This window comes from Salvelinus namaycush, chromosome 2, assembly GCF_016432855.1.
Source record: "Salvelinus namaycush isolate Seneca chromosome 2, SaNama_1.0, whole genome shotgun sequence".
Taxonomy (NCBI): domain Eukaryota; kingdom Metazoa; phylum Chordata; class Actinopteri; order Salmoniformes; family Salmonidae; genus Salvelinus; species Salvelinus namaycush.
This window is the reverse complement of record NC_052308.1, coordinates 79,894,280-79,910,162: the sequence shown is the minus strand read 5'-3', so window position 1 is coordinate 79,910,162 and position 15,883 is coordinate 79,894,280. Positions and strand designations below refer to the sequence as shown.

Below are 15,883 nucleotides of genomic sequence, written 5' to 3'. Positions count from 1 at the left end.
GCTGCCAAAAGTCAAGGACAAACACAAGTCCAACATGAAGAAGAAGTTTGGGAGCATCTTTGAGGGGCTTGGAAAACGGGGAAACCCAACATTGCTTGACAAGATCTACACAGAGCTCTACATCACAGCTGGGGAGAGTGAAGGGGTTAATAAAGAGCATGAGGTATGGCAGATTGAAGATATGGCTCGGACCAAAGCATTTCAAGACGATGCAATCAACTGCAATGACATCTTTAGATCTTTAGACCCTAAGACAGAGGAACATAATGACAAATCCCAATCCAAACAAGAGGTACCCATCAGAACTGTGCTGACAAATGGCATCGCTGGCATCGGAAAAACAGTCTCAGTGCAGAAGTTCATCCTTGACTGGGCAGAAGGAATAGCCAATCAGGATGTAGATTTTGTCTTCGCACTTCCATTTAGGGACTTGAATTTGATCAAAGATGACTGCAATCTCTTGGAACTCCTGAGTGACTTCCACCCTGAACTAACAGATATGCAGGACGCAAAGAAGGTGGTCGACGGTAAAGTTGTATTCATCTTTGATGGCCTCGATGAAAGCCAACTTCCACTCGGTTTCCATAACAACAAGAGGTTGTCTAATGTAACCAAGACAACATCAGTGGACGTGCTGCTGACAAACCTCATCAAGGGGAATATGCTTCCTTCTGCTCTCCTCTGGATAACCTCCCGACCAGCAGCAGTTGATAAGATACCCTCTGACTGTTTTGACCGTGTCACTGAAGTTCGAGGATTCAACGACCCACAGAAAGAAGAATACTTCAAGAAGAGATTCAGTGATGATGAGAACCTGGCCAACAAAATCATCTCCCACATAAAGACATCAAGAAGCCTCCACATCATGTGCCACATTCCTGTCTTCTGTTGGATTACTGCCATGGTTCTTGGGAAAATGTTGAGTGAAAATCAGCATGGAAAACTCCCTAAAACTTTGACTGAGATGTACATTCGCTTCCTACTCACTCTGACAAACATGAAGAACAAGAAGTACCATGGGGAAAACCAACCAGATCCTCGTAATCTGTCAGAGTCTGACGTACAGATCATTCTGAAACTTGGAAAACTAGCCTTCCAAAACCTGGCAAAGAGCAATTTGGTGTTTTCTGAAGACTATTTGAGAGAGTGTGGCATTGATGTCAATGAAGCCTTCTTGCTCTCAGGGATGTGCACAGAGATCTTCAGAGAGGACGATCCAATGTTTCAAGCAAAGATGTACAGCTTTGTGCATCTCACCATTCAAGAGTTCTTTGCAGCACTCTATGTTGCTTACTCATATGCCAGTGAAAATGTCAACCCATTGAGTTTAAGAGACTACCAAGAGTCACCAATAACAAATGACAGTGATTCTGGAGACAGGGATGATGGCTACAGCGAGGATGAAGACTACAGGCCACAACCCAGAGGATCTCAGCAGCAGCAGAAAACATTGCATGACTTGCAGAGGAGAGCAGTAGATGAAGCGTTGAACAGCAAGACCGGTCACCTAGACCTCTTCCTCCGCTTCCTTCTGGGCATCTCACTGGAGTCCAATCAGATCCTCTTGAAAAGCCTAAAGCTCCAGACAAAGGGAGACACAGAGAGCATCCAGAAGACGATCCAGTACATCAAAGATAGACTTTCAGACGAAAAACAAAGACAATATCCCTCCCCAGAGAGGTGCATCAATCTCTTCCACTGTTTGATTGAGTTGAACGATACCTCGTTTATGAATGAAATTCAAAAGTTCTTGACATCCAAGAACCCTGCTGAGAAGAAGCTGACGCCTGCACAGTGCTCGGCGATGGCATACGTACTCTTGATGTCAGAGGAAGTGTTGGACAAACTGGACCTGAGAGAGTACAGCACGTCAGATGAGGGGCGTAGGAGGCTGGTCCCAGCTGTTCGATGCTGCCGAAAGGCTATGTGAGTTGAAGTGTTGATGTGTACAGTATGTCACTATATGTATTCTAGCCATTTAATTAGTCCTATACTACATCCACACCTCTCATAATAAACGTCTCTCCTCTGTAGACTAGCAGACTGCCGCCTTACAACGAGTTGCTGTGAAACGGTGGCATCTGCCCTACAGCTGCCTGACTCCCACCTGAGAGAGCTGGACCTTAGCGTCAATGCCCTGTTGGACCTGAAGCCCCTCTCTGTTGGACTGAGGAGTCCCAACTGCCGACTGGAGTCACTTAACCTTAGTCATATCAACCTGTGTCGATCAGGACCAGAGCTTCTAAAGGCTGTGCTGATGGGTCCTCACAACCATGTACTTGTGTTGAGGTGAGTGCTGATGGGTCCTCACAACCAGCTACTTGTGTTGAGGTGAGTGCTGATGGGTCCTCACAACCATCTACTTGTGTTGAGGTGAGTGCTGATGGGTCCTCACAACCATGTACTTGTGTTGAGGTGAGTGCTGATGGGTCCTCACAACCATGTAGTTACATTTACATTTAAGTCATTTAGCAGACGCTCTTATCCAGAGCGACTTACAAATTGGTGCATTCACCTTATGATATCCAGTGGAACAACCACTTTACAATAGTGCATCTAACTCTTTTAAGGGGGGGGGGGGGTTAGAAGGATTACTTTATCCTATCCTAGGTATTCCTTAAAGAGGTGGGGTTTCAGGTGTCTCCGGAAGGTGGTGATTGACTCCGCTGACCTGGCGTCGTGAGGGAGTTTGTTCCACCATTGGGGTGCCAGAGCAGCGAACAGTTTTGACTGGGCTGAGCGGGAACTGTACTTCCTCAGAGGTAGGGAGGCGAGCAGGCCAGAGGTGGATGAACGCAGTGCCCTTGTTTGGGTGTAGGGCCTGATCAGAGCCTGAAGGTACGGAGGTGCCGTTCCCCTCACAGCTCCGTAGGCAAGCACCATGGTCTTGTAGCGGATGCGAGCTTCAACTGGAAGCCAGTGGAGAGAGCGGAGGAGCGGGGTGACGTGAGAGAACTTGGGAAGGTTGAACACCAGACGGGCTGCGGCGTTCTGGATGAGTTGTAGGGGTTTAATGGCACAGGCAGGGAGCCCAGCCAACAGCGAGTTGCAGTAATCCAGACGGAAGATGACAAGTGCCTGGATTAGGACCTGCGCCGCTTCCTGTGTGAGGCAGGGTCGTACTCTGCGAATGTTGTAGAGCATGAACCTACAGGAACGGGTCACCGCCTTGATGTTAGTTGAGAACGACAGGGTGTTGTCCAGGATCACGCCAAGGTTCTTAGCACTCTGGGAGGAGGACACAATGGAGTTGTCAACCGTGATGGCGAGATCATGGAACGGGCAGTCCTTCCCCGAGAGGAAGAGCAGCTCTGTCTTGCCGAGGTTCAGCTTGAGGTGGTGATCCGTCATCCACACTGATATGTCTGCCAGACATGCAGAGATGCGATTCGCCACCTGGTTGTCAGAAGGGGGAAAGGAGAAGATTAATTGTGTGTCGTCTGCATAGCAATGATAGGAGAGACCATGTGAGGATATGACAGAGCCAAGTGACTTGGTGTATAGCGAGAATAGGAGAGGGCCTAGAACAGAGCCCTGGGGGACACCAGTGGTGAGAGCACGTGGTGCGGAGACAGATTCTCGCCACGCCACCTGGTAGGAGCGACCTGTCAGGTAGGACGCAATCCAAGCGTGGGCCGCGCCGGAGATGCCCAACTCGGAGAGGGTGGAGAGGAGGATCTGATGGTTCACAGTATCAAAGGCAGCCGATAAGTCTAGAAGGATGAGAGCAGAGGAGAGAGAGTTAGCTTTAGCAGTGCGGAGCGCCTCCGTGACACAGAGAAGAGCAGTCTCAGTTGAATGACTAGTCTTGAAACCTGACTGATTTGGATCAAGAAGGTCATTCTGAGAGAGATAGCAGGAGAGCTGGCCAAGGACGGCACGTTCAAGAGTTTAGGAGAGAAAAGAAAGAAGGGATACTGGTCTGTAGTTGTTGACATCGGAGGGATCGAGTGTAGGTTTTTTCAGAAGGGGTGCAACTCTCGCTCTCTTGAAGACGGAAGGGACGTAGCCAGCGGTCAAGGATGAGTTGATGAGCGAGGTGAGGTAAGGGAGAAGGTCTCCGGAAATGGTCTGGAGAAGAGAGGAGGGGATAGGGTCAAGCGGGCAGGTTGTTGGGCGGCCGGCCGTCACAAGACGCGAGATTTCATCTGGAGAGAGAGGGGAGAAAGAGGTCAAAGCACAGGGTAGGGCAGTGTGAGCAGAACCAGCGGTGTCGTTTGACTGAGCAAACGAGGATCGGATGTCGTCAACCTTCTTTTCAAAATGGTTGACGAAGTCATCCGCAGAGAGGGAGGGGGAGGGGGGAGGAGGATTCAGGAGGGAGGAGAAGGTGGCAAAGAGCTTCCTAGGGTTAGAGGCAGATGCTTGGAATTTAGAGTGGTAGAAAGTGGCTTTAGCAGCAGAGACAGAAGAGGAGAATGTAGAGAGGAGGGAGTGAAAGGATGCCAGGTCCGCAGGGAGGCGAGTTTTCCTCCATTTCCGCTCGGCTGCCCGGAGCCCGGTTCTGTGAGCTCGCAATGAGTCGTCGAGCCACGGAGCAGGAGGGGAGGACCGAGCCGGCCTGGAGGATAGGGGACATAGAGAGTCAAAGGATGCAGAAAGGGAGGAGAGGAGGGTTGAGGAGGCAGAATCAGGAGATAGGTTGGAGAAGGTTTGAGCAGAGGGAAGAGATGATAGGATGTAAGAGGAGAGAGTAGCGGGGGAGAGAGAGCGAAGGTTGGGACGGCGCGATACCATCCGAGTGGGGGCAGTGTGGGAAGTGTTGGATGAGAGCGAGAGGGAGAAGGATACAAGGTAGTGGTCGGAGACTTGGAGGGGAGTTGCAATGAGATTAGTGGAAGAACAGCATCTAGTAAAGATGAGGTCAAGCGTATTGCCTGCCTTGTGAGTAGGGGGGGAAGGTGAGAGGGTGAGGTCAAAAGAGGAGAGGAGTGGAAAGAAGGAGGCAGAGAGGAATGAGTCAAAGGTAGACGTGGGGAGGTTAAAGTCACCCAGAACTGTGAGAGATGAGCCATCCTCAGGAAAGGAACTTATCAAGGCGTCAAGCTCATTGATGAACTCTCCAAGGGAACCTGGAGGGCGATAAATGATAAGGATGTTAAGCTTGAAAGGGCTGGTAACTGTGACAGCGTGGAATTCAAAGGAGGCGATAGACAGATGGGTCAGGGGAGAAAGAGAGAATGTCCACTTGGAAGAGATGAGGATCCCAGTGCCACCACCCGCTGACCAGAAGCTCTCGGGGTGTGCGAGAACACGTGGGCAGACGAGGAGAGAGCAGTAGGAGTAGCAGTGTTATCTGTGGTAATCCATGTTTCCGTCAGTGCCAAGAAGTCGAGGGACTGGAGGGAAGCATAGGCTGAGATGAACTCTGCCTTGTTGGCCGCAGATCGGCAGTTCCAGAGGCTGCCGGAGACCTGGAACTCCACGTGGGTCGTACGCGCTGGGACCACCAGTTTAGAGTGGCAGCGGCCACGCGGTGTGAAGCGTTTGTATGGTCTGTGCAGAGAGGAGAGAAGAGGGATAGACAGACACATAGTTGACAGGCTACAGAAGAGGCTACGCTAATGCAAAGGAGATTGGAATGACAAGTGGACTACACGTCTCGAATGTTCAGAAAGTTAAGCTTACGTTGCAAAAAATCTTATTGACTAAAATGATAGTTGGCTAGCTGGCTAGCTAGCAGTGTTGCTAGCAGTGTTGACTAGGTAGGAGAACGGCGGCGCTAGCTAACGGCGGCGCTAGCTAACCTCGATAATTACTCGATAATTACTCTAAACTACACAATTATCTTAGATACAAAGACAGCAAAGACAACTATGTAGCTAGCTAACACTACACTAATCAAGTCGTTCCGTTGTAATGTAATAGTTCCTACAGTGCTGCTATTCGGTAGAAGTTAGCTAGCTGGCTAGCTAGCAGCTAGCAGTGTTGACTACGTTAGAAGGACGAAAATAGCTGGCTAGCTAACCTCGATAATTACTGTAAACTACACAATTATCTTTGATACAAAGACGGCTATGTAGCTAGCTAAGAAAAAATTGCTAAGATCAAACAAATCAAACCGTTGTACTGTAATGAAATGAAATGTAATACTACCTGTGGAGCGAAGCGAAATGCGACATTCGATAGCGCGCCGGACCTCGGGCAGTTGTGTTGGGGTGAGTGCTGATGGGTCCTCACAACCATGTAGTTGTGTTGAGGTGAGTGCTGATGGGTCCTCACAACCATCTACTTGTGTTGAGGTGAGTGCTGATGGGTCCTCACAACCATCTACTTGTGTTGAGGTGAGTGCTGATGGGTCCTCACAACCATCTACTTGTGTTGAGGTGAGTGCTGATGGGTCCTCACAACCATCTACTTGTGTTGAGGTGAGCGCTGATGGGTTTTGAACAATTAGTAACCTTCAAATCTACTCTTGCAAAGAAACCAAGCAATAGCTATGATGATAAACAACTTAAATCATGTTGGCAAGTTTGACCAGTTTGATTATTTTGTTGTTGTTTCACATAGACTCACCGGGTGTGATCTCAAAGATGACATTTGTGAAACCGTTGTCTCAGCTCTCCAGTCAGCTGGCTCATGTCTGACAGAGCTGGACCTCAGCTACAACAACCTGACAGACACCGGGGTGGAGAGGATCTCCACTGGGCTTATGAGTCCACACTGTAAACTGAAGATACTGAGGTGTGTAATGAAAATGTTTAAAGGGGAAGTTCAGGATCAATAGAAGGGATTGGGACGTGTGTCATTTTCAAAAATCAACTCCATATATGGTTTGACATTAGGTGATTTGTTCATTTATGTAAAAACATTGCACACATGCCCTTATCACTTACCATTGATTGTTAGCTAGCTTCTTAGTCCAGGATTTGTCTTAATGTGTGTCTGGAAACCGGCCCTATAGGTTAATTTATTCTGGATTAAAAACAGCTCCCCTTTACAGTTTGTTTATGCATTTTTTTATGTTGGACAGACTGACTGGTTGTGAGATTACAGAGGAGTCCTGTGGAAGTTTGTCCTCTGCTATAGCAGTTTCTCAGCTCGAGGAGCTGCGTCTGGGCTGCAACAGACTGGGAGACTCTGGAGTGAAGCTGCTGTCTGCTGGACTGATGGATCCACACTGTCAGATACAGACTCTGGAGTGAGAAATAACTCGTTATGTTTCATCTTCTGTATGTTATAGTAGAATAAACATTTTATTACTGCATTTTTAAACTATACCGTAACAATGGAAACACCAAGACAACATAGTGTTACATTCTCTCCCTTTCCATCCCAAGGCTAAGGGAGTGTAATCTCTCCAGACGTTCCTGTGTCTCTCTGGCCCCTGTACTGTGGTCGTACTCAGTCCTGAGAGAGCTGGACCTGAGGGACAACAACCTGTGGTACTCTGGAATGAGGATTCTCTCTGCTGGACTGAGGAACCCCAACTGTGCCTTACAGAATCTTAGGTAGATTATACATTTGATATTGTGAAAGTGGCAGGTAGCCTAGCGGTTAGAGAGGCAGGTAGCCTAGCGGTTAGAGAGGCAGGTAGCCTAGCGGTTAGAGAGGCAGGTAGCCTAGCGGTTAGAGAGGCAGGTAGCCTAGCGGTTAGAGAGGCAGGTAGCCTAGCGGTTAGAGCGTTGGGTCAGTAACCGAAAGGTTGCTGTTTCTAATACCCGAGCCGACAAGGTGAAAAACCTGTCTGTGTCCTTGAGCAAGGCACTTAACCCTAATTTGCTCCAGGGGCGCCGTACTACTATGGCTGACCCTGTAGGTAGGCCGTCATAGTAAATAATTTTTAACTGACTTGCCTAGTTAAATGAGGACAGGGGGTGCTGTTTTCACTTTTGGGGAAAAACGTGCCCAATTTAAACGGCCTCGTACTCAATTCTTGCTCGTACAATATGCATATTATTATTACTATTGGATAGAAAACACTCTAGTTTCTAAAACTGTTTGAATTTTGTCTGTGGGTAAAACAGAACTCATTTGGCAGCACACTTTGTGACCAGGAAGTGGAAAGTCTGAAATCTATCTTCTGTTCAAGTGACTGCCTATAAATGGGCATGATACGTATGACTATACGTGCACGTCATACACCTTCACCCGGATGTCAAGAGGAAGTGAGAGGAAAAATGAGTTGATTATCTCTGTCTGACGTTGAATAAGCCCTCTTGGAACAACGTGTCACCCATTTTCTGTTTTCTGCAAGGCGCGTGGGGGGACCTGTTATTGCCTACTGGAAACCTGTCGTTATGGGCGAATATGAGCTCCGGCTTTGATTTTATTTGATACATGTTACAATATCATCCTAAAGTATGTTTTTTCAATATAGTTTCATTAGATTATTGAACTTTATTCGGGACGTTCGGCGTGTTGCGTTGTTCGACTTTGTTGACGTTGGAGAGCTTAGCACTGCATGGCCAGTGTGCTTGCTAATTCAAGAGGGAAAGAGGACGTTCTGAATCCAAAACAACGACGGTTCTGGACAAAGGACCCATTGTACAACATTCTGATAGAAGATCAGCAAAAGTAGGAACCATTTTGTGATGCTATTTCATATATCTGTCGAACTGTGTACTAGTAGCTTTGCGCTCAGGTTTTGGTTATTCCCTTACCATAACTAAGTCTTATGTCGTAATGAAGATATTTTTAGAATTCTAACACTGCGATTGCATTAAGAACTAATGGATCTATCGTTTCCTATACAACATGTATTTTTTTGTAATGTTTATGAATAGCTATTTGGTCAGAATAGGTGAGAGTCTAATAGAAATATCCGCACATTCTGGGAAAAAGATGCTACGTTAGCACGTTATGCTACGTTATGCTACGTTGTATAACCACGGATTTCAGCTCTAAATATGCACATTTTCGAAAACAAAACATAAGTGTATGTATAACCTGATGTTATAGGACTGTCATCTGAGGAAGGTTTATGAAGGTTAGTGAAATTTAATATCTTTTGCTGGTTTATTCGCTAATGCTAACGTGCCTATTGCTATCGCTAACGTGCCTTGATGAATGAATGCGGTAGTGTGGTAGGCTAATATAATGCTATATTGTGTTTTCGATGTAAAACACTTAAAAAATCGGAAATATTGGCTGTATTCACAAGATCTTTGTCTTTCATTTGCTATACACCATGTATTTTTCAGAAATGTTTTATGATGAGTATTTCGGTATGTCACGTTGGTGTCTGTAATTATTCTGGCTGCTTTCGGTGCAATTTCTGATTGTAGCCGCAATGTAAACTATGATTTATACCTGAAATATGCACATTTTTCGAACAAAACATAGATTTATTGTATAACATGTTATAAGACTGTCATCTGATTAAGTTGTTTCTTGGTTTCTTTGGTTTGTTCTAGGTTAGTTTGGTTGATTTTGTGCATGCTACCTGTGCTGTGAAAAATGTCTGTGCTTTTTTCTATTTGTTGGTGAGCTAACATAAATATATATTGTGTTTTCCCTGTAAAACATTTTAAAAATCGGACATGTTGGCTGGATTCACAAGATGTGTATCTTTCATTAGCTGTATTGGACTTGTTAATGTGTGAAAGTTAAATATTTCTAAAAAATATATTTTGAATTTCGCGCTCTGCCTTTTCAGTGGAATGTGGGAGGAGTTCCGCCTGCGGAACCCCAGAGTCAGACAGGTTAAACAAAGGTTACAAATAAAAATGTAAAAAGCATACTGTAAACCTCAACTTAGGTAGATTACACATTTGATATTGTGAAAACATACTGTAAACTTCAGAACCCAGGAACAGTAGAATAGGAATGATTGAACTGCATGTAAATAGAATTTAAACTTTTTAACCTAAAAAATATATACTCTAGCAGCTGTAACTTTGTTTTATGCTGTCTCTTCTCTCTGTAGGCTGTCTGGTTGTCTGGTCACAGAGGAAGGCTGTACGTTTCTTGCCTCCGCTCTGAAGTCAAACCCCTCCCACCTGAGAGAACTGGACCTGAGCTTCAATCACCCAGGAGACTCTGGAGTGAAGCTGCTCTCTGCTAGACTGGAGGATCCACACTGTAGACTGGAGAAACTCAGGTAACTGGAAAATGTAGTTGATTTGAATTTTGCTTCTGTAAATTGCGCCGACAGAGATGGTCACCTCGCTTTGCGTTCTTAGGAATCTATGCAGTATTTTTTCTTTTTTTCTTACATTGCAACCCCAGGAAATCTTAAGTCTTATTACATACAGCCGGGAAGAACTATTGGATATAAGAGCAACGTCAATTACCAACATTACAAGCAGGAATACGACTTTCCTGAAGGGATCCTCTGTCCGGACCACCACCCAGGACAATGGATCTAATCCCAGTAGCCGACTCAAAACAACGGCGCCGTAGAAGGGGCAGACAGAGCGGCCTCCTGGTCAGGCTCCGTAGACGTTCTCAACGCTCCCGAGTATACTACTCGCCAATGTCCAGTCTCTTAACAACAAGGTAGATGAAATTTGAGTAAGGGTTGCCTTCCAGAGAGACATCAGAGATTGTAGCATTCTCTGTTTCACGGAAACATGGCTCTCTCGGGATATGTTGTCGGAATTGATTCAGCCACTGGGCTTCTCCATGCATCACGCCGACAGAGATAAACACCTCTCTGGGAAGAGGAAGGGCGGGGGTGTATGCTTCATGATTAACGACTCATGGTGTAATCATAACAACATACAGGAACTCAAGTCCTTCTGCTCACCCGACCTAGAATTCTTTACAATCAAATGCCGCCCATTTTACCTACCAAGAGACTTCTCATCAGTTATAGTCACAGCTATGTACATTCCCCCTCAAACAACTTCACTGGACTCTATGTAAACTGGAAACTATATACCCTGAGGCTGCATTTATTGTAGCTGGGGATTTTAACAAAGCAAATTTGAGAACAAGGCTACCTAAATTCTATCAGCATATTGATTGCACGACTCGTAGGGCTAATACTCTCGACCACTGCAACTCTAACTTCCGCGATGCATACAAAGCCCCCGCCCTCCCGTCGGCAAATCCGACCACGACACCATCTTCCTCGTTCCGTCTTAAAGGCAGAAACTCCAACAGGATGTACCAGTGAGGAGAACCATTCAACGCTGGTCTGACCAATCGGAAGCCACGCTTCAAGATTGTTTTGATCACGCAGGCTGGAATATGTTCCGGTCATCCTCAGAGAACAACATTGACCTACTCGCTGACTCGGTGAGTGAGTTTATAAAGGAAGTGCATTGGAGATGTTGTACCCACTGTGACCATTAAAACCTACACTAACCAGAAACCGTGGATGGATGTGGCATCGCGCGCAAAACTGAAAGTGCGATCCAACGCATTTAACCATGGAAAGAGGTCTGGAAATATGGCTGAAGTGTAGTTATTCCCTCCGCAAGGCAATCAAACAAGCGGAATGCCGGTACAGGGACAAGGTGGAGTCGCAATTCAACCGCTCAGACACGAGACGTATGTGGCAGGGTCTACAGGAAACGTCACGAACACCACGTCACGAACACTAACGTCACGCTTCCAGACAAACTAAACACCTTCTTTGCCCACTTTGAGGATAATACAGTGCCACAGTCACGGCTCGCTAACAAAGATTGTGTCCCCCCATCTCCTTCTCTGTGGCTGACGTGAGTAAAACATTTAAACGTGTTAACCCTCGCAAGGCTGCTGGCCCAGATGGCATCACTAGCCGCGTCCTCAGAGCATGCGCAGACCAGCTGGCTGGTGTGTTTACGGACATATTCAATCGCTCCCTATCCCAGTCTGCTGTTCCCACATGCTTCAAGATGGCTACCGTTGTTCCTGTACCCAAGAAGGCAAAGATAACCGAACTAAATGACTACCGCCCCGTAACACTTACTTCTGTCATCATGAAGTGCTTTGAGAGACTCGTCAAGGTTCATATCACCTCCACCTTAACGGCCACCCTAGACCCACTTCAGTTTGCATACCGCCCTATAACATTTGGACAAAAATAATACCGATGTAAGAATGCTGTTCATTGACTACAGCTCAGCATTCAACACCATAGTACCCTCCAAGCTCATCATCAAGCTGGAGGCCCTGGGTCTCAACCCCGCCCTGTGTAACTGGGTCCTGGACTTCCTGATGGGCCACCCCCTGGTGGTGAAGGTAGAAAACAACATTTCCACATCGCTGACCCTCAACACTGGGGCCCCACAAGGGTGTGTGCTCAGCCCTCTCCTGTAATCCCTGTTCACCCATGACTGCGTGGCCATGCACGCCTCCAAATCAATCAAGTTTGCAGGTGACACAACAGTAGTGGGCTTAATCACCAACAACGATGAGACAGCCTACAGGGAGGAGGTGAGGGGTGTGGTGTATCACAGCCTGGTATGGCAACTGCACCACTCTCAACCGCAAGGCTCTCCAGAGGGTGGTGCGGTCTGCACAACGCATCACCGGGGGAAAATTACCTGCCCTCCATGACACCTACAGCACCCGATGTCACAGGAAGCCAAAAAGATCATCAAGGACAACAACCACTCGAGCCACTGCCTGTTCACCCCGCTATCATCCAGAAGCCGAGGTCAGTACAGGTGCATCAAAGCTGGAACCGAGAGACTGAAAAACAGCTTCTATCTCAAGGCCATCAGACTGCTAAACAGCAATCACTAACTCAGAGAGGCTGCTGCCTACATTGAGACCCAATCACTGGCCACTTTAATAAATGGATCACTTGTCACTTTATACAACGCCACTTTAAATAATGCCACTTTAATAATGTTTACATTATGACATTTTATACCATTTATTGCACTCAGCCTATGCCACTCAGCCATCGCTCATCCATACACTTATATGTACATATTATCATTCACCCCTTTAGATTTGTGTGTATTAGGTAGTTGTTGTGGAATTGTTAGATTACTTGTTAGATATTACTGCATTGTCGGAATTAGAAGCAAAAGCATTTCGCTACACTCACATTAACATCTGCTAACCATGTGTATGTGACCAATAACATGTGATTTGATTTGTTAACACCTCATTGTTCAATGGGCTTTCAAGACTCTATTGTATCTAGTGAAATCATGAAGGTAATCTCCACTGTAATCAGGTTCAATCGTTCCTACATGACAAGTTAGTGTAGGAGGAGGATCCACATTGTAGACTGGAGGAAGTGAATTTCCCCACTTTGAATATCGCTGAACAGATGACAACAATGACTGCAAGAACTGTATGAACAGCACAATGAAGTCTGTCTGTCTGTCTGTCTGTCTGTCTGTCTGTCTGTCTGTCTGTCTGTCTGTCAGTCTGTCTCTCAGTCTGTCAGTCTGTCTCTCAGTCTGTCTGTCTGTCTCTGTCTGTCTGTGTCTGTCTGTCTGTCTGTCTTTCTGTCTGTATCTCTGTCCCTCTGTCTGTTTCTCTGTCTGTCTCTCTGTCTGTCTGTCTTTCTCTGTCTGTCTTTCTCTGTCTGTCTCTCTCTCTCTCTCTCTGTCTGTCTTTCTCTGTCTTTCTGTCTGTATCTCTGTCCCTCTGTCTGTTTCTCTGTCTGTCTCTCTGTCTGTCTGTCTTTCTCTGTCTGTCTTTGTCTGTCTCTCTGTCTGTCTGTCTCTCTGTCTGTCTGTCTTTCTCTGTCTGTTGATTCTGTTAACATTGTTCAATGGGCTTTCAAGACTTTATTTTATGTAGTGAAATCATCAAGGCAATCTCCACTGTAATCAGGTTCAATAGGCCCTACATTACTCTTTTTTTGTCCCACAGTTTGGACCATGGTGGAGAGTCCAGAATCAAACCAGGCCTGAGGAAATGTGAGTCATCAAACTACAATTAGAAAGATAAAAGGTAGCTTTTTAAGCAAATTGTAAACAGAACATAACATATGTGTTTCTGCCGTTTTGTCTTGCTACAGATGCCTGCCAGCTGAAGTTGGACTCAAGGTCAGCAGATGGTGACCTGACTCTGTCCGAGGACAACACGAGGGTGGTGAGGAGAACGCAGGTTCACTCATATCCTTATTTTGATTCCTCGGATTCAGATGACTCAGATTACTCACATCGGCCCAAAAAGTCGGATAAGTGGGCCAAAGTACGCTGCAGGGAGCCCCTGTCTGATGGTCGTTTCTACTGGCAGGTTGAATGGACTGGCTGGGTTGATATTGGGGTGACATATACACCCAGATGGGATATGGAGAAGAAGAGGTCTTGGGGGCTTTTCTGCTGCAATGAACAGTACACATTTATTCATAGTAACAGATTCTCAATTATATCAGTACCCAGACCGAACCCAAAGTGTATAGGAGTGTATCTCGACTTTCCGGCCGGCACTCTGTCCTTTTACAGCGTCTCCTCTGGTACACTGACCCACCTGTACACGTACCACACCACATTCACTGAGCCCCTCTACCCTCAGTTCGAAATCATGTGTGATGAGAGGGAGATATTTGGCTCAGTTAAGATCCAAACTCTGTGAATGAAAAACTGGGAGATTCTGGAATGAAACAAACTGGGAGATTCTGGAATGAAACAAACTGGGAGACTCTGGAATGAAACAAACTGGGAGACTCTGGAATGAAACAAACTGGGAGACTCTGGAATGAAACAAACTGGGAGACTCTGGAATGAAACAAACTGGGAGACTCTGGAATGAAACAAACTGGGAGACTCTGGAATGGAACAAACTGGGAGCCTCTGGAATGAAACAAACTGGGAGCCTCTGGAATGAAACAAACTGGGAGCCTCTGGAATGAAACAAACTGGGAGACTCTGGAATGAAACAAACTGGGAGACTGGTATGAAACAAACTGGGAGACTCTGGTATGAAACAAACTGGGAGACTCTGGAATGAAAGCAGTCATCACCAGAGTAACTGACAGACACATTTTTTATGTCTGTAATTAGATTTAGTCTGTGGTTTTGGGAGGAGGGTTGAATTGAACTTTATCGATACCCAGGTGGGAAATCAAAATGGTACATTGATGATGTAAACAATGATTAATGTCAATAAAGTTTTGTAGGAAACTGAGAATCATGTTGTTGTGTCTCTGTCTGATATAAAGTGATGAAGATGACACCTACCTGTCTCATCACAACGACACCTTCACTCAGAGAGAGGACAATGATGTTTTGATTAGAAACCTTTATGTAGTAAACGTAATAAATATTTACCATTCACACATCGTTCAGATTTGAGTGGAAATGGTCTTTGGAAGTTGTTTCATGTTTATATTATTTTATTATTATAGTTATCATTATGTTTTATTATTAACATGTTTATAATTATTAATTTGTGTAAATTATATTTGAGTTTAGTTGAAGCAGCTGAAACCAGAGAACCCTCTCAGTAATGGAAGAGGAGAGAGGGGGGGGGGGGTTGATACTGCAGCATGAGATGTTTCATCGATGATGTAGGCCAAAAATCCATCTCGTTCCAACCCCTTGCCGGCCACTGGGCAACGTCAAACGGATGCTTCACATTTATACATCCAGTGAATTATCTGTGTCATTGTTCTGTCTGTGGTGATACTGCTAGAGGAAAGAGAGAGAGGGGGAGGAGAGGGGAGAGAGAGACTGCAGACTGCTAGAGGAAAGAGAGAGGGGGGGAGGAGGGGGGAGAGAGAGACTGCAGACTGCTAGAGGAAAGAGAGAGGGGGGAGGAGGGGGGAGAGAGATACTGCAGACTGCTAGAGGAAAGAGAGAGGGGGGAGGAGGGGGGAGAGAGAGACTGCAGACTGCTAGAGGAAAGAGAGAGGGGGGGAGGAGGGGGGAGAGAGAGACTGCAGACTGCTATAGGAAAGAGGGGGAGGAAGGGGGAGAGAGAGATACTGCAGACTGCTAGAGGAAAGAGAGAGGGGGGGAGGAGGGGGGAGAGAGAGACTGCAGACTGCTATAGGAAAGAGAGAGAGGGGGAGGAGGGGGGAGAGAGAGACTGCAGACTG

At 46.2% G+C, this 15,883-nt stretch overlaps 1 protein-coding gene across 1 annotated transcript; it reads left to right on the top strand.

Moving 5' to 3' along the window:
* Positions 1–14,907, top strand: LOC120023758 (NLR family CARD domain-containing protein 3-like). Its single transcript, XM_038967856.1, has 8 exons — positions 1–1,926; positions 2,035–2,289; positions 6,511–6,684; positions 6,974–7,141; positions 7,281–7,451; positions 9,869–10,042; positions 13,711–13,757; positions 13,859–14,907. Exons 1-8 carry the CDS (start codon positions 35–37, stop codon positions 14,416–14,418), a joined length of 3,441 nt encoding a protein of 1,146 aa, XP_038823784.1. The 5' UTR covers positions 1–34; the 3' UTR covers positions 14,419–14,907.
* The last annotated feature ends 976 nt before the right edge of the window (positions 14,908–15,883 follow it).